General features: G+C 44.3%; 1 protein-coding gene across 1 annotated transcript in view; it reads left to right on the top strand.

The window, feature by feature from the left end:
* The window catches only part of LOC126188743 (chondroitin sulfate proteoglycan 4), a 589,355-nt gene that overhangs the window by 470,689 nt on the left and 101,986 nt on the right, over positions 1 to 16,680 (top strand). The window contains exons 15-17 of the mRNA XM_049930352.1: positions 179 to 517; positions 599 to 733; positions 14,300 to 14,492. Of these exons, the coding sequence (XP_049786309.1) occupies positions 179 to 517; positions 599 to 733; positions 14,300 to 14,492 (667 nt within the window). The remainder of the gene's footprint in view (positions 1 to 178; positions 518 to 598; positions 734 to 14,299; positions 14,493 to 16,680) is intronic.

Below are 16,680 nucleotides of genomic sequence, written 5' to 3'. Positions count from 1 at the left end.
CCCTACTTATAGGATTGATTTCTCTGGTCACATCTATTATGAAGGTGATTCAGCTGCCAAACAACTGGCTAGTGTACCATTGTTAGACATCCCATTATCGTCGACCGTTATCGCCGTGTGTGCCGCAGGAGGGTAGGTTGTGTACTGCAACTATTAATGCCTTGTCGGTCGGCCACAGGTGATGCACCCGCAGATCCCGCCCACGGACATCGTATTCACGGTGGTGGAGCCGCCGGCCTACGGCTACCTAGAGCTGGAGCCTCCGTCGCTGTCGGCGCAGCCGAGCTGGAACGCCAGCGAGGAGACGGGCGCGCTGCCCGGCTCGCTGTCGGAGTTCGACCAGGCGACGGTGGACGAGGGCCGGCTGCTGTACGTGCAGGCGGCGGCCAACCGCAGCCGCGACCACGTCACGCTGGACGTGGGCAACGGCGTGCGCTGGCTGCGCGGGCTGCGCCTGCAGCTGGTGGTGGTGCCGGAGCGCCTCTACCTGGCGCCCGCCGCCGCCACCGCCCAGGCCGTGCACGTGCGCGAGGGCGGCGCCGCCACGCTGCCGGCCGCCGCGCTCCTGCCCGCCGCCACCGAGTACTACCGCGGCAAGGTCACCGAGTTCCGCGTGGCGCGGCCTCCGCGCGCCGGCAGGCTGCGGCTCGCGCCGCCCTCCCCCAAGGGCGGCCCCTCGGCGCCCACGCTGCTGCGCTTCACCACGGCCCAGCTGCAGGCAGGGCTCGTCCAGGTGACTCATCTGCCGCTCCCACGGCAGTACTAGCGGCCATGCTTCGTTACTCACCCTTTCCAAATTCCTTTCTCGGTTATCGTTCGCCAATCACGGCAGTACTAGCCGCCATGATACGCTACTCACCCTTTCCAAATTCTTTTCTCGATTATCGTTCGGCAGTCTGCTAACCCTACGTATTATTTAGCCATTTAATCTGATCTGATCTAGGCCATCAGAACCTCTCTTACATCCGACCAATTTTTCACACATATGCTACCTTTTTTTACACCACAGTTATTTAATCTGTATACAGAGCAAGCAGTAAAAGAAACCAAAGAAAAATTCTGAAACGGTATTAAAATCAATGGAGAAGAAATAAAAACTTTGAGCTTCGCCGATGACATTGTAATTCTGTCAGTCACAAAAAAGGACCTGGAAGAGCAACTGCACAGAATGGACAGTGTAGGGTTATGCTAAGGGTATTAGATTAGGAAATGAGACGCTTAAAGTAGTAAAAGAGTTTTGCTATTTGGGGAGCAAAATAACTGATGATGGTCGAAGTAGAGAGGATACAAAATGTAGACTGCCGATGGCTAGGAAAGCGTTTTTGAAGAAGAGAAATTTGTTAACACCGAGTATAGATTTAAGTGTCAGGAAGTCTTTTCTGCAGATATTTGTATGGAGTGTAGCCATCTATGGAAGTGAAACGTGGACGATAAATAGTTTAGAAACAAAGAGAATAGAAGCTTTCGAAATGTGGTGCTACAGGAGAATGCTGAAGATTAGACGGGTAGATCACATAACTAATGAGGAGGTATTGAATAGAATTAGGAAGAAGAGAAATTTGTGGCACAACTTGACTAGAAGGAGGGATCGGTTGGTAGGACATATTCTGAGGCATCAAGGGATCACCAATTTAATATTGGAGGGCAGTGCGGAGGGTAAAAATTGTGGAGGGAGACCAAGAGATGAATACACTAAACAGATTCAGAAGGATACAGGTTGCAATAGGTACTGGAAGATGAAGAAGCTTGCACAGGATAGGAGTAGCATGGAGACCTGCATCAAACCAGTCTCTGGACTGAAGACCACAACAACAACAGTTTCGCCTACCTAAGAAACAATAAAGAAAGTATATCGTTCCAGAGACCTTCTCAAGGCTCAATGCGTATGTGTAGGACTTGACAAATGAAAATTTGTACCAAGACTGGGATTCGAACCTGGGTCTCCAGCTCACACCGTAGATTCGTTAACCACTACGCCACCCTAGCTCAGTGACCTTGCACAACTGCCTGGAGTATTCTAGCATGCCTCCCTCTTCAGTCCTATTTCCCATTCGTGCCCCAGCCCAGTTGGTATTCCCCCTAACGGTCTTTGAGTTGGCGGAATATCAAAGAGGCTGAGGTGTGAATGGGAATTAGGATTGAGGAGGGAGGGTAAGAAGCAAATCTAGCTTTCGAATCCAGTCTTTGGTACAAACTTTCTTTCGTTTCTTCAGTCTACATTAATACATCATAGATGTCTGAGACTTCAAAAGGTCTCAGGTACCATGTACTTTAATTTGATTAAAGCACCTATGCCTAGGTTTCAGGCAGGATTCCCTATTTAGATTGATGCTGACGTGCTATTCGAAAGCAGTTGGACAGCCTTTGCAATGCTGTCCGAGTTTAGGGGAATACCAAGTGGGCTGTGGCGTGAATGGGAATTCGGACTCAGGAGGGAGACCTGCTAGGGAAGTTCAAGCAGTTGTCCAAAGTCACTGCGCCTCGGTGCCATAGTGGTTAGTGCATCTACCTAGTGAGCATGAGATCTGCGTTTCGAATCCCGGCCTTGGTACAAATTTTCATTTGCTGCTTCGGTCTGCATACAAGAAATAACAATTCTAATAAAGCAAATACTATTAAAATGATTTGAGTGTTGAAGCGGCAATGGGAGTAAATAAGACCGACTGTGAATTGATAAAAATAATATTGGCAGTTTTTGTACTACTGCTGCTGCTGCTGCTGCCACTATTAGTGGTAATTTTAATATTAATAATAATATCAATAATAACAGTAACCATTGTGTACGATATAAAAATAATTTGTAAGTGTACAAAATAGATGTTTATGATATAGTGAGTTCAGGGGAAGGGAAATTTAAGGACACTGTATCAATTAAGAATAGGTACTGGGTAATGAAGCAGATATGGTTCGAAAGGAGGATTTTCAAGAGTAAAGAGTGCGTACAGTAAAAGTTGTAATCCTTACTGCTGCTTTAATACAAGGCTGTCCAGCATATGGCCAACGGGCCATAACGTGGTCCGCGGCGACGAAGTATCCGCCCCGCCATAGTCCAACGAAACGGTTCATGACCGACAAAAGGAACAAAAGTCAGATTTTTGGGAGAATTAAAAGTGGCTGAATGATTTGCCTTCTTTAGTTGACGAACTAAATACATCGCCGACCTAAATTTGAAACTCGAAGGTAAAAATCAACTATGTGTAGAAATGTATGGATACATTCAAGCATCTATTAAAATCCACATCTTGGTCGAGAAACAGATAGAAGCAAGGCTTTCGACCATTGAGAGACCTTATCTTCGTGGTATCAAGAGACTCTGGACTTCGAAAAGTACCTGCCTTTGCTTTAAAAATTAAGGAATCAGGCTGAAGAAAGATTCACAGCTTTTAAAAATGAAAAGCTCTATATGAAAGTGTTCTAAAATCCTTTTCTACTTAAGACTGCAGAAGTTATATTACACGTACAGATGAAGTTGACTGAACTTAAAAATACTGAAATCCTGAAAACAGCCTACCATAGTTACCTGCAGACCGAACTGATAGAGTTTTGTAAAAAATATATATATATATATATCAAACCTGATCAGAATACCTAGCTGCCCAAGTTAGCAGTTCAACAAATGTGCTCACCCGGAAGCACATATATATGAGAACACTTTTTTCCGCAAGTGAAAAATGTAAAATCTAGAACAAGATATTCGCTAACAGATGTCCATCTGAGCGGAATTCACAGAATTTCAACATCGAATATATCCCCTAATATCAAGGAACTACGCAAAAAAAAAAGTCTTTGACTCATTAACTTTCTGTTGTATTCGTTTCATTTTTCATTAATTTAAAGTTTTATATTCTAATATAAATACGTGTTACCTATCTACCTAGATAACTTGTGTTTTATTTTCATTGGTTTAGTTCCTTTACAAAATCGTTTTCGGTCTTGCCCGCCACAGTAGTAAAAGTTAATAATGTGGCCCACTTTGGATTTCGGTTGGACACTCATGCTTTTGTAGATAGGTCATTAATTATCTTCTGAAGCTGGAGATGTAACAGATTTATTCAATTAAGCGATTTAATCTAATAATGACTTTCTTGTTGCTTAAGTGATACGCATAATATAGGATTTAACTGACAACAAACGTTCCAATTGCCATATTCACAAAATCCATTTTCTGTGCTATCGTGTTCTCGGCACACTGTTGTGAGCGTATAGACTTGTTCCAAGTGCAAGATTATTGAGGAAATGTTCCAAACATCCAGTAGTTGAGAGCGTATGTCCTTTGTGTAAAGCCGAGCTCCTCTCTATAATTCCAAGTGCCAAGTTTCAAAAGCATTCCATGTAATTCCAATGCACACATCTGACCTCTCTTGTTTTAAATACGCTGCTGAAGCACTCTGTTGTTAATGCATGTTTGTAAGATCTCCAAATGCTGTATGATCAAAGTGTTTCATACTCATCTGCCTCAATCAGCTATTAAAAATTCTTATTCTGAAAAAAGAAGATTGGAAAAATGCCAAGGTATTCTAAAGAGGAAAGACCATGGCAGATGTACCCCATACTTTAGCTCCTCTAAAAGACCTGTCATGTTTACCAGTTGCAAAAGAGAAAGACCTGTTGACGATGATGCCAAGTTGTTTTAAGATAAACTTTGCTACACCTGATCGCAGTAACGGAGGTGTGTAAGAAACAGAAGTCAATACTGAGAGATTTTTTTTTCTTGAATTGAACGTTGTTATTGTTTGGAAAATTCTGAAAAGAATGAAAAGTGCTTCTTGTTGACTACATTTCTACTAGTTTAAACAATATCGCTCTATTTCTGTACATGTTTTATTAGAAATAAAACGATTGCTTCAATATTAATGGCTCGTGAAACTAAACCTTCCTTATTCGCACCTAGAATCATTCAGTTCCCAGGCGCGGTACCTAGAACGTTCTTAATAAATTAAGTGTTATGTAATTTGTCTCACTATTTTTTGCTGTGATGAGGTGAGCACTATAATTCTATGATGTTTGAATATATTTCTCAATTTTTTGGCTAAAATTAGTTATGTACAAACATAGATACATATTTTTAATCACTTGAGAAATTTAACTTTTGGGACGTTGGACACTGAACATTTCCACTCATCGGTTAAATATGAATCTCAGAAATATATCTCTCGTGCTTACAACTGTTCTTTCTCCAAAAAATTTCAAGCTTCCCTTTGCTTAAAAAACGTGTGTTCCGACATATAACAATTTTTTTTCACATTGGAAAGTCAGGTGTAATTACCGTAAAAGCTGTGCCAATGAATAAACTTAACACAGTCACGAGATTTGCGCCATTATATCCCTGTTATTTCGAAACAGACCCTCGGTACGTCTGTATCTCTTGGTCATTGCTGAACAACTGAATCCAATTCAAATATTACACTCAGTACATGGACATTATGAACATGAAGGTGCCTCATAAAACATTGTCAGCAGAAGATTATTTTTACTGGTGGATACAGTTTAAGCAGCTGTTGTTACATACCTGTCGAAACTTCAAGGCTCAATATGCAGGTACACTAAAGAACAGGTTTGAAGTGCCAGAAGATAGAATATAATGTGTGAGGATATAGGATTCTCACAGTCTGCCTAGATCACAGTAGAGCCCTTCTCAGGCGCTGGTTAATGGGACCATTGAGATTATGCATGACGTTGAAAAAGACGCTCACAGATTCCATGATGCGTGAGTAGAACGCAATGAGTGAATCCATGTAGGCTACTAACCTATGAAGTCATCTGCGTTACATTCACTGATCTATTCTGGACTCCTGAACATTTCTAGTTCCTGTATTCTATATTATTGAGTCTTTGAAACTGCTGCGCAAAAGGTCTTGCTACCCTCTCCTAATCTCTACTCAAATGGTAAAACAAATAACAATGTATCTTCTTGGAAAATTTGAAAATTTGTGGTGAGGTCTTATGGGACCAAACTGCTGAGGTAATCGGTTCCTAGGCTTACGCACTACTTAATTTAACTTAAACTGACTTACGCTAAGGACAACACACACACACACACACACACACATGCAAGAGGGAGGGCTCGAGCTTCCGACGGGGGGGGGGGGAGGGGGGGAGCCGCGCGCTGATCGTGACAAAGCGCCCTAGACCGCGCAGCTATCTCGCGCGGCGTCTCTTCTTGTAGTATTTTTTTCCTTTATTGCATTTCGATTCCCCCCTCCCCCGGGGGAGGGAGGGGGTGGGCGGGCTGGCGCCAGCGTAATATGCAGCTCTACAGCCTACAGAAAAGTTAAAAAAAACATAAGGAGTATATAAACAAACAAGAAAAAAGGCGATAAAACGGTGACATTGTAAAAAACTGTAAAATGGCGGAAATTTGTGGAATTTAAAATATAGAAACACTGTGGTGACGATGCGGATGAGGACACACAATAAGTAGACAGGCACAATTAAAAAGAACAAGACGACAGTCTGGTTTCGTTTCGCACGAGTTAAAAAAGTACAACTAGCGACAGTATGGTGGCTGTTCTCGTCTTGTATCTTTTTCTTTATTGTTATTTTAATACCTTACAAAAGGTAGGCCGGCAGCGGCCTATCGACGCCGCTCTTCAGCCACAGAAAAACAGACTGTAAACATAGAGACAGAAAAACAGACATACATGAATGATTAATACAGGAGACATACATAAGAAATGACTTGAAGGCGTTCACAGAAGCCACTGTTTGTACAACCGAGTTCAGCAGTACGCACAAACGTAGACAAACAGTTTCACACGCAATCAAAGGGCACATTGAAGAAGAACACCGACGTACTTAGATGAAGAGAACACTGTAGCAAATTAGTGATGATCTACGGTGCACTGAACACACTGAGGAGATGGGGGGGGGGGGAGGGGCGGCCTGCCACTGGGTGCAGGAGGCCGGCAGGGGGGAAAGAAGGTGGGAAGTAGCCAATGGGAGATAGGAAGGGAGTGGGGTGGGGAGAGGGGAGGGTTATGTGGGGAAGCCCGGGGAGGGGGGAGGGAGGGGGAAACTGGGAGCGACGAGGTGGGAGGGAGAAAGGAGAGGGAGAAGGGAGAGAGAGAGCCCTGGAGAAAAGGGGAAGGAAAAGAAGGGGAGAATTAGATCTGATATGGGGGGGGGGCATATGGAAGGAATGAGGACATCATCAGGAATGAGGAGCTGGTGGAAGCCACCTCAGGCAATGGTGTGGAGAGTGTGAAGATGGAGAGCAGGGGGGATGCAAGAGTACAAGTGTGACAGCAGGTGGGAGAGACAAGCCGTGGGGAGGATCAAGCTTATGGGAGGTGTAAAGGATCCATATTCATTCGAGGAAAAGGAGGAGGTGGGGGAAAGTAATCAGGTCATAAAGGATCCACTTGGGGGATGGGAGATGGATGCGACAGGCGAGGTGGAGCGCATGGCTTCATGTATTTGAAGGGACTTCAAGTAGGTGGGAGGGGCGGATATCCAGGTGGGGTGGGCATAACAAGGGATGGGGCGGATAAGGGACTTATAAGTGTGGAGGATTGTGGAGGGGTCCAGACCTTGTGTTAGGCCACTCTTCTTGTATTAATGTGCTGCCATTTATACCCATGTAAACTAAATTTCCCATCTGCGGTATCTGTCTGCATGTTTGGGCTAATCAGAAACTACTGTACACATTTTGATACGATTTTCACTGACAGGTAGACTGATTCACAAGGAAGATTTTTGCATATAATTCCTAAATATTGCTTGCAAATTCGCTGAACTGTGATGGATTTAACTGTGGAAACGATGCAGCTACCATCTATCGGTGAACGGCAGAACTCCTTCGAGTCACATAAGGTCTGCTGAATGCTGTGCTAGGCTGGTGAGAGTTGACACTGCCGGGAGGCCGGAGCGTTCTGCTGCCGACTTCCTAAACCACCTGCGATGCTGGACATTTCAGATATTATGCTGATAAGGACAGTTTTATGGTGTAGAATTATCTTTTAAAGGATGTGCAGGACGGTGGGGGAAAGATTAGAGAGAAAATGTAGCTCGCACCGACCTGGTACTGCAGTGATGATAGTTCCTAACGTTGTCCTCTGAATTTTAATCTCTACACAATAGCCCATAAAGCAAGACAAGAAGATTTTTGATGACAATCTTACGAAGCTGGGGCAGGTCACTAGAGCCATATAAAAAATTACGTTACCGAATCACAGAAACAAGCTATATCGTAGCTAGCAGCCGGGATTACTACACGTTGCGTTGACTGACTGGCGCTCTCGCGTTGTCGGCTCCATAGTGCACACGTCCGTTCATTGTGGTGCCTCCAAGCTACCTGACTGCGCTAAACAGTTCTCCAGATAGGAGAACATTTTTACAAACTCCCCAACAGGGCGCGTGTTACACTGGGCAGTTATAAAGACGAAGTTTGACGTCACTATGAGTGGTAAACATATTTAGTAACAAATTTAAATACGGTGTCTAACAGAAGAGAGATGAGACTGCTTACTTTACTAAGATATTATTTGTCGTGGTATCTATCTAGGCAGCTTTCTTCATCTGAATCTATATCCTGAAGTGATGGAATTTAGTTAAAAATACAATTAATGTTAGAAGTATAATGAAGGCTAATTAAATTTATTAGTTATGAACTAGTAGCGCTTGAGTATACGAAATTAATCTCCATATACAAAAGGCAATGTCCACACTGACTGACTGACAGACAGACTGTTCATCGCCCAGCCCAAACCGCCAAGGATAGAAACTTAAAATTTGGGAAGGCGTGGATCGTACACAGTAGGCATCTTTTAAGAAGGGAGTTTTCGAAATTCCGTACCTAATGGATGAAATAGGGGACGAAGGGCGGTTTTGAAAAATTTCGCTATTTAGGCAGTTTTCAAGCTAAACCAACGAAAACTGGTATTTCGTTTCTCGCTCAGAAGTAATGGTATTTCGTCTCTCGCTCAGAAATAAAGAAGTACGTGTTTCAGGGTTTTTCGAAATATAACCCTATGGGGATGAAATAGTGGGCGAAAGCTTTCTTTGAAAGTAAAATATTATTAAAGAAGTATTACACTATTTTTAAAGCTACATCTATGAACGTTGGTATTTCACTTCTCGGTAATAAATAAAAAAACATGCGAGTTTCAATATTTCTGAAAATTCAACTTCTAAGGGACTGCAATAGAAGATTAAAATTTTAAGAAAATATTTAGTGGCATTAAAAAAATTTTAAAACTGGTGTTACACTTAGATATAAAGAAATACACAGGCAGCGATATGGTCGCGAATTGAACAGTGATCCGAATATAGAATCAATTTTCCTTTACTTCATGTCCATGGTCACATTTTTTTTTTCATCAAACTACCTTTTTCGGTCTATAATGACGATCTCCAGATCTGTTTTATAAGAACATGGGGGAATATACTGGAGCCATAGTGGCATCGTCAAATGGTACAAACAAAATCAGCGCCAGCATCGTCAAATGCATATAAATAACAGCATATGCAAAGCTGACAAGATGATTCTTGCGTATGTTGTTATTTATATATATTTGACGATGCTGGCGCTGATTTTCTGTTTAAGATTTGACAATTCCACTGTGGCTCCAGTATATTAGGACATAAAACAGATCTGAAGATGGTAATTATAGACCGAAACCGGTAGTCTGATGACAAAAAATTTGTGATCATAGATGTGAAGTAAAGAAAATTTACAAAGATATGTCTGTTAGGGAATGAGAGTTGCTATGGTAATATCCCTACGAAAACTATGGACCCGACCGAACAGAATCGCTTTTTGCTCTCAAGCACATTCCGAAAAAACCATGCTTATATTGCCTTAATTAGCGTGAAAAGCTTAGAACGTGTTGCAGTTTGTGAACGACATGAAAATTCGGTTAAATAAAAACAGCAACAATATCTCTGCAGGGCCATACTGTGTATGCAAGCGAAGCACGGGCTCGAAGCTAGTTTAGTAAATAAAATTGTTATATGCATCATTTATAGCAGGAAAACCGAAAAGTGTTCGAGATATGGTGCTATGGAAATATACTGTAAATTACATGAACTGGTAAGAAATGAATAAGCCCTTCACACAGCTCACATCCTGAGTACTACTACTTGTTATTTATACATCGGCGGGTTGAGGAACTTATGAGAAAATTGACAGGACGTACGGACGTGACGGTAGAACATGCCTTAACATATCAAAGATTATCTTTCACTGTGGCTGAGTGAGCCACAGAGGGTAAGCAGTGTAGGAGGAAAGAGAGAGGGGAACGTACCCAACAAATAACTGTGGTGACAGGGGTGCAGATGTTACTCCGAGGTGAAGAGGTAATGACAGGAAAGGAATCTGTGACGGGCTGCATAAACCAGTCAGAGAAGTCACGACAAAAAAATTAAAAGAAGCAGTCACTCAATGAGAAAGTTTGTGAAACTCATGGGCAGTGCACACCCACTGTCCAGTGGTGCCTGTGCGCGTTTTGTGGCTTCAGAGAAAACTGGACGTGTACAAGCGGCTACTAGCTATAAATGCTATTAGCAGTCATCACTTACGCACACAAGTAAAATCTTCCATTACCTTCCAGAAAATGGTGGAATGCCTTATTTCACACCCAGAAGTGAGCTGTTTTTCATAAAGGATAATACTGAAGTGTCCCACACTAGGAAGACCGCCAGCGTTTCTCTATTCTGTGGGTGTGTCCATACAACTGACCGGCCAACTCGAATTCTTCTTCTCGCCAATTGTATTATTTAACAGTAGCTTCCGTAGCAGTTGTGTAACGCACCTTCTCCCATCTCCCATACCAAAAAACATTCTCTCTCTCTCTCTCTCTCTCTCTCTCTCTCTCTCTCTCACGCACACACACACACACACACACACACACACACACACACACACACACTCACACACACACAACGCAGTTATTATTCCGAGTTACATTTCCTTCGTTACTTGCAAACATCCTGTTGATTTTGTATGTCCATTCTTTTGATTGAAGGTTTGAGGGACTTTGACTGTTCACTTATGTAATAGTATGGAACACCTATATCAGTTCTTTCGATGATTTTATAATATGGCTACCAGTTTCCGTGATTCAATACACCATATCGTATACGCGATTCTGTTAGTGGCCAACATCTGTGACTTGGTTTCCGCAGACTGTAAAAACGATGTTGTGCCTCCAAGTATAAACTTGGTGGGTAATGGTTAGAGACATACACGAAAGTTAGTAGGCGTGTTTCTGCACCTGATATACTGTATAAACTTGGTGGGTAATGGTTAGAGACATACACGAAAGTTAACAGGCGTGTTTCTGCACCTGATATATGATGTCCGTTCAACTTTCGCGCCAGTTGCTTAGGAGTGGCGCTAGTGCACCAATATGAGCATACAAACCAGGTTTGCTTCAAATAAACGCTATAACAGTCGCGATCGTTAGTTACCTCTGAGATTGCACGTCGTGAGTTGATTTTAGTGACGAACGCCTTTAAGGCGACAGTGGCGCCATTACCAACACCTCACTGAGTTCGATTGGGCCTACGAGAAGCTGTATGTTCCTCCTATGATACTCCAAAAAAGACTAGGCAAGAATGTTGCCACTACACGTGACTGCTGGCAGCGGTGGTCACAAGAATGTACGGTCTCAAGAAGACCGAGCTGCTGACGGCCACGTGCTGATACTGGGAGTCAACACCATCGTGTTCAGCGTACAGCTATGGCGCATCGTGCTACGTCTGCAGCAGCAATTTCAGCAGCAGTTAGCGCTACAGCGAGACAACGAGCCGTTACAAATCGGTTACTTCAAGGATAGATCCGAGCCAGGCGCCCCGTAGCGCGCATACAGCTGAACCCAAACTACAGCCAATTACCAGTTTAGTGGTCAGAAGCAAGAGGTCACTGGACGGCAGGGCGGAGGTCTGTGTGTTTTCTGATGAAAGTTGTTTCTGCCTCCGGGCCAGTGATGTCCATGTTTGAGTTAGGACGAGGCCTGTTGAGGCCGTCCAACCAACCTTACTTCGTGCTGGACCTACACCTGGAGCTAAGGGTCTGAGGTGCGATTTCGTATGACGACAGAAGCATTCTCGCGGCTGTCCCACGCACCCAGACTGGAATTTAACGTCAGTCTGGTAATACGACCTGTTGTGCTGCCATTCCTGAACAGCATTCTACGGGATGTTTTCAACAGAATAAGGTTCGCCTAAATGCCGTTGTTGTAACACAACATGTTGCAATCCAGCATTTGTCAACATGTTGCCTTGGCCTGTCAAAGCACCGCATCTCTCTGCAGTCGAACACCAGTCCAGCGTCATCAACAACCAGCATTAACCGTCCATTTACTAAGCGACGAACTGCAACCGGCACGGAACTCCAGCCCACAAACTGACGTCTTGCAATGGATGTTTGCATGTCTCGTTAGCGGGATGAAAGCAGAGCTCACCATCTGCAGCATCGTTGACAGGACTGACTGCGGACCTCTGGTATAGAGTCGAGTGGAGGGTATGAAGCAGAGGCTGAGACGGTTCTGCGACCGTGTAGGCTGCAGATTCCTCGACTTGCGCCATAGGGTGGTGGGGTTTCGGGTTCCGCTGGATAGGTCAGGAGTCCACTACACTCAGCAGGCGGCTACACGGGTAGCAGGGGTAGTGTGGCGTGGACTGGGCATTTTTATGTAAGGACTACGGTATGAAGATTAGCATCTCCAAAACGAAAGTAATGTCAGTGGGAAAGAAATATAAACGGATTGAGTGCCAAATAGGAGGAACAAAGTTAGAACAGGTGGACGGTTTCAAGTACTTAGGATGCATATTCTCACAGGATGGCAACATAGTGAAAGAACTGGAAGCGAGGTGTAGCAAAGCTAATGCAGTGAGCGCTCAGCTACGATCTACTCTCTTCTGCAAGAAGGAACTCAGTACCAAGACTAAGTTATCTGTGCACCGTTCAATCTTTCGACCAACTTTGTTGTATGGGAGCGAAAGATGGGTGGATTCAGGTTACCTTATCAAAAAGGTTGAGGTTACGGATATGAAAGTAGCTAGGATGATTGCAGGTACTAGTAGATGGGAACAATGGCAGGAGGGTGTCCACAATGAGTAAATCAAAGAAAAACTGGGAATGAACTCTACAGATGTAGCTGTCAGGGCGAACAGGCTTAGATGGTGGGGTCATGTTACACGCATGGGAGAAGCAAGGTTACCCAAGAGACTCATGGATTCAGCAGTAGAGGGTAGGAGGAGTCGGGGCAGACCGAGGAGAAGGTACCTGGATTCGGTTAAGAATGATTTTGAAGTAATAGGTTTAACATCAGAAGAGGCACCAATGTTAGCACTGAATAGGGGATCATGGAGGAACTGTATAAGGGGGGCTATGCTCCAGACTGAACGCTGAAAGGCATAATCAGTCTTAAATGATGATGATGATGGTTAGATGGCCTCGGGCAAGTACAGAAAGGGCAACAGCCTCAAAGGGTGCAGGACAAAGTCAGGACATGCGGGGACCAAGCAGCAAAAAATGGCTTTGAGCACTATGGGACTCAACATCTGAGGTCATCAGTCCCCTAGAACTTAGAACCACTTAAACCTAACTAACATAAGGACATCACACACATTTATGCCCGAGGCAGGATTCGAACCTGCGACCGTAGCGGTCGCGTGGTTCCAGACTGAAGCGCCTAGAACCGCTCGGCCACAACGGCCGGCACCAAGCAGCAATCTGTATTGTAACTGTAAACTGTTGAAGCTGCGTTGGTAAAGCACCGGAACTTCAAGCGCTGATAGAAAGCACCGAAGCTGAAATCGTTATAGGCACGGAAAGCTGGGTGAAGCCAGAGGTAGATTCTGCCGAAATTTTTACAAAGGCACAGACGGTGTTTAGAAAGGATAGATTGCATGCACCCGATGGTGGCGTGTTTGTAGTTTATCCTGTAGTGAAACAGAAGTGGATGGTTAGATGTAGATTACTTTCAGCATTGTAGCGGTGACACCGGTTATTAATGTACCAGCATTTCACATTTCCAAAGGCATATCTCGCGCTTAAATTAAGCTGTGAGCATGCAATATTAATCACTTACACATGTCACCTACACAAACATAGTCCCGAAATTTCATTACTCTACATTAATTAGAGTTTGGTGTTGCGACTGTATGAATTTGGATGGTCTTACACGAACCACTCGCTGTGAGTAATAATATAGCTTTTATCAATTCCGAGTGGAGTGTCGTAATCAAGAACCTCCTAGAACAGAAAATTAATTGGAAAGTTGTCCGCATTTGTAAGTTTTGGCGGTAGCTGCATAGGACTGTTGACATGCCGTTCTACGGGTGTGTGTTGCAGTACGAGCACGACGGGAGCGAGACGCTGAGCGACGACCTGGTGGTGGTGGGCGTGGCCGGCGAGAAGCGCAGCGAGCCCGCCACGGTGCGCGTCCACGTGGCGCCCGTCAACGACGAGCCGCCCACGCTCGTCAACAACACCGGGCTCGTCGTCTGGGACGGCGCCTCCGCCGTCATCACGCCCGCTCACCTCGGTGAGTTTCCCCTGACCGTGGCCCGGGAACACCTAGTTGTGGAGCGAGCACTCTGGTACGCCGAACAGGTACATTGTGTCCTAGGTCACGTGAGTCCCGTGCGGCACAACGTTTGGCCTTAACCTGTCTGCTGATGCTGAACGCCATTACCTCGCTATTGGGCAAACAAGCACCCACCCCCCCTCCCCCCCGAAGTACAGCCGACTCTGTACACATCTTTTACAGCTATTACTAACAAACCGCATTCGACATCTGGAATGAACTGAAGGCCGCATTTATACCCAGACTGCTGGATAATGGTCCACATTAAAGGCTCGTACCGCAGACATTTAAAACAAGCCAATGTCTTCCTGTGAGTGGTGGCTTTCACGGTGAATTTCCTTGATGAAACCTTCTTTTGTTAACAGCCGAGTCATGACTCCCTGTTGTGGCTACGTTTCGACGAGTTTTCTCCTCGTCATCGTCAGTCGCAGTATCATGTTCAGTAACGCCCATCTGTAGCCGCTGGACCTCAGACTCCTCTGTTGGAGCCCCAATGGGTGGGGCAGTCACCAGAAATATCGCGGCCAGTAGTGGGTAGGCCTCCCGGCGAGGTATCATCACAAAAGACGCAGACGCCCTTATTTTGCACTGTCCTCTTAAGTTGAATTTTTCAGAAAACAACTCAAATGAATTAACGAACCCTTCATCTCTCAAACGCTACGTTTCTGGTGTAAAATTCTCTGTTCCTCCCAGTCGAACACATGTGCTCCAGTTTGTAAAATCGCTAAGAATTTTAGAAAAATGATAGCGGAATTTTAATAGTCATAAGTGAACTCGATTTTATGGAAACTTGATTTAATTTGATACCAACTTTCTCCAAATCAAGCCCCATAAAAGTGTTTCAGGAGCAGATTCTTGAGCACTTCAGGCTAGGCAAAATCGTTTTCATACGACTTTGTTCCTCAAAAAAATGTTCAAATGTGTGTGAAATATTATGGGACTTAGCTGCTAAGGTCATCAGTCCCTAAGCTTACACACTACTTAACCAAAATTATCCTGAGGACAAACACACACACCCATGCCCAAGGAAGGACTCGAACCTCCGCCGGGACCAGCCGCACAGTCCATGACTGCAGCAGCTACTACGACCGCTCGGCTAATCCCGCGCGGCTTTGTTCGTCAACGAGATACGGATGGAAATGTACAAAAAGCCGTAAGACCCTTAGTGTCGGACCGATATTCTGTATAAAAAGTGCGTTTGTTAATTGGAGTTCTGAAATTCGCGCTAAAGAGCTCTCCCTCATCGCGTGGAACTATTATGATGTCTATGATTAGTAAGATCATAGACATCATAATAGGTCCACGCGACGAGCGAGAGCGTTTTAGCGCGAATTTCAGAACTCCAATTAACAAACGCACTTTTTATACAAAATATTTTCTGTCGCAATAATTATACTAAAGGGTGACCAGGAAGTTCTTTTACACGCGCAAATATGCGCTTGCCATTTTAATGACACATTAGTTGTCCCATAACATCTGTATGTGCAGCACCTTTAACCCTGCACAGCTTCGCATGCCTACTCATCTGCTTCACCAGCTGCAGTGCCCATTTTCAAGTGGAGCTACACTGTGCTTCTTTTAACTCCACTTTCTGCAGCACGCTTTCTGGTCGACTTGCAGGGCAAATGCATCGCTGACGCACCAACTTCGGCAGACGTTTCCCTTTAGGTTGATGGATGACCGGAGCGAGAGACAGCCGATACACTTCCCAGGCGAGAAGTTTTCATCTCCCACGTGATCGACGTCAGTGAACTTGGTGGCTCCTAACCGAACTGTTCGTGAGACATCTCCATTCCCTGCGAGATATTTTCTTTTTTGTGCTTTGGACATGGACTCAAATCTTAAATATCTTACTTGTTACTGTTACATGCATTCGGTTCAGGTGTAACGGCATTATCTGTCGACATTGTACTAGCCACTGGTAACAACAAAAATTCCCAATTCCCTGCTGAAGCATTATGACGGTTGTACCGGTCACTGTGAACTGCAATATACAGAACTACCATAGTGACTGTATTCTTCAATGCAGGCGAATAACGACATTTTAACAGCAGAGAAAGCTGTCATTGCAATCATAAATTATAAAGTGAAATTTTATATAATGAAATAACAGCCTTAAATTCTATAGACTGTTGATATGAAAACT

Source organism: Schistocerca cancellata, chromosome 5 (assembly GCF_023864275.1).
Source record: "Schistocerca cancellata isolate TAMUIC-IGC-003103 chromosome 5, iqSchCanc2.1, whole genome shotgun sequence".
NCBI lineage: Eukaryota > Metazoa > Arthropoda > Insecta > Orthoptera > Acrididae > Schistocerca > Schistocerca cancellata.
The sequence above is the reverse complement of the archived record's forward strand: the minus strand, read 5'-3'. Positions and strand labels throughout refer to the sequence as shown.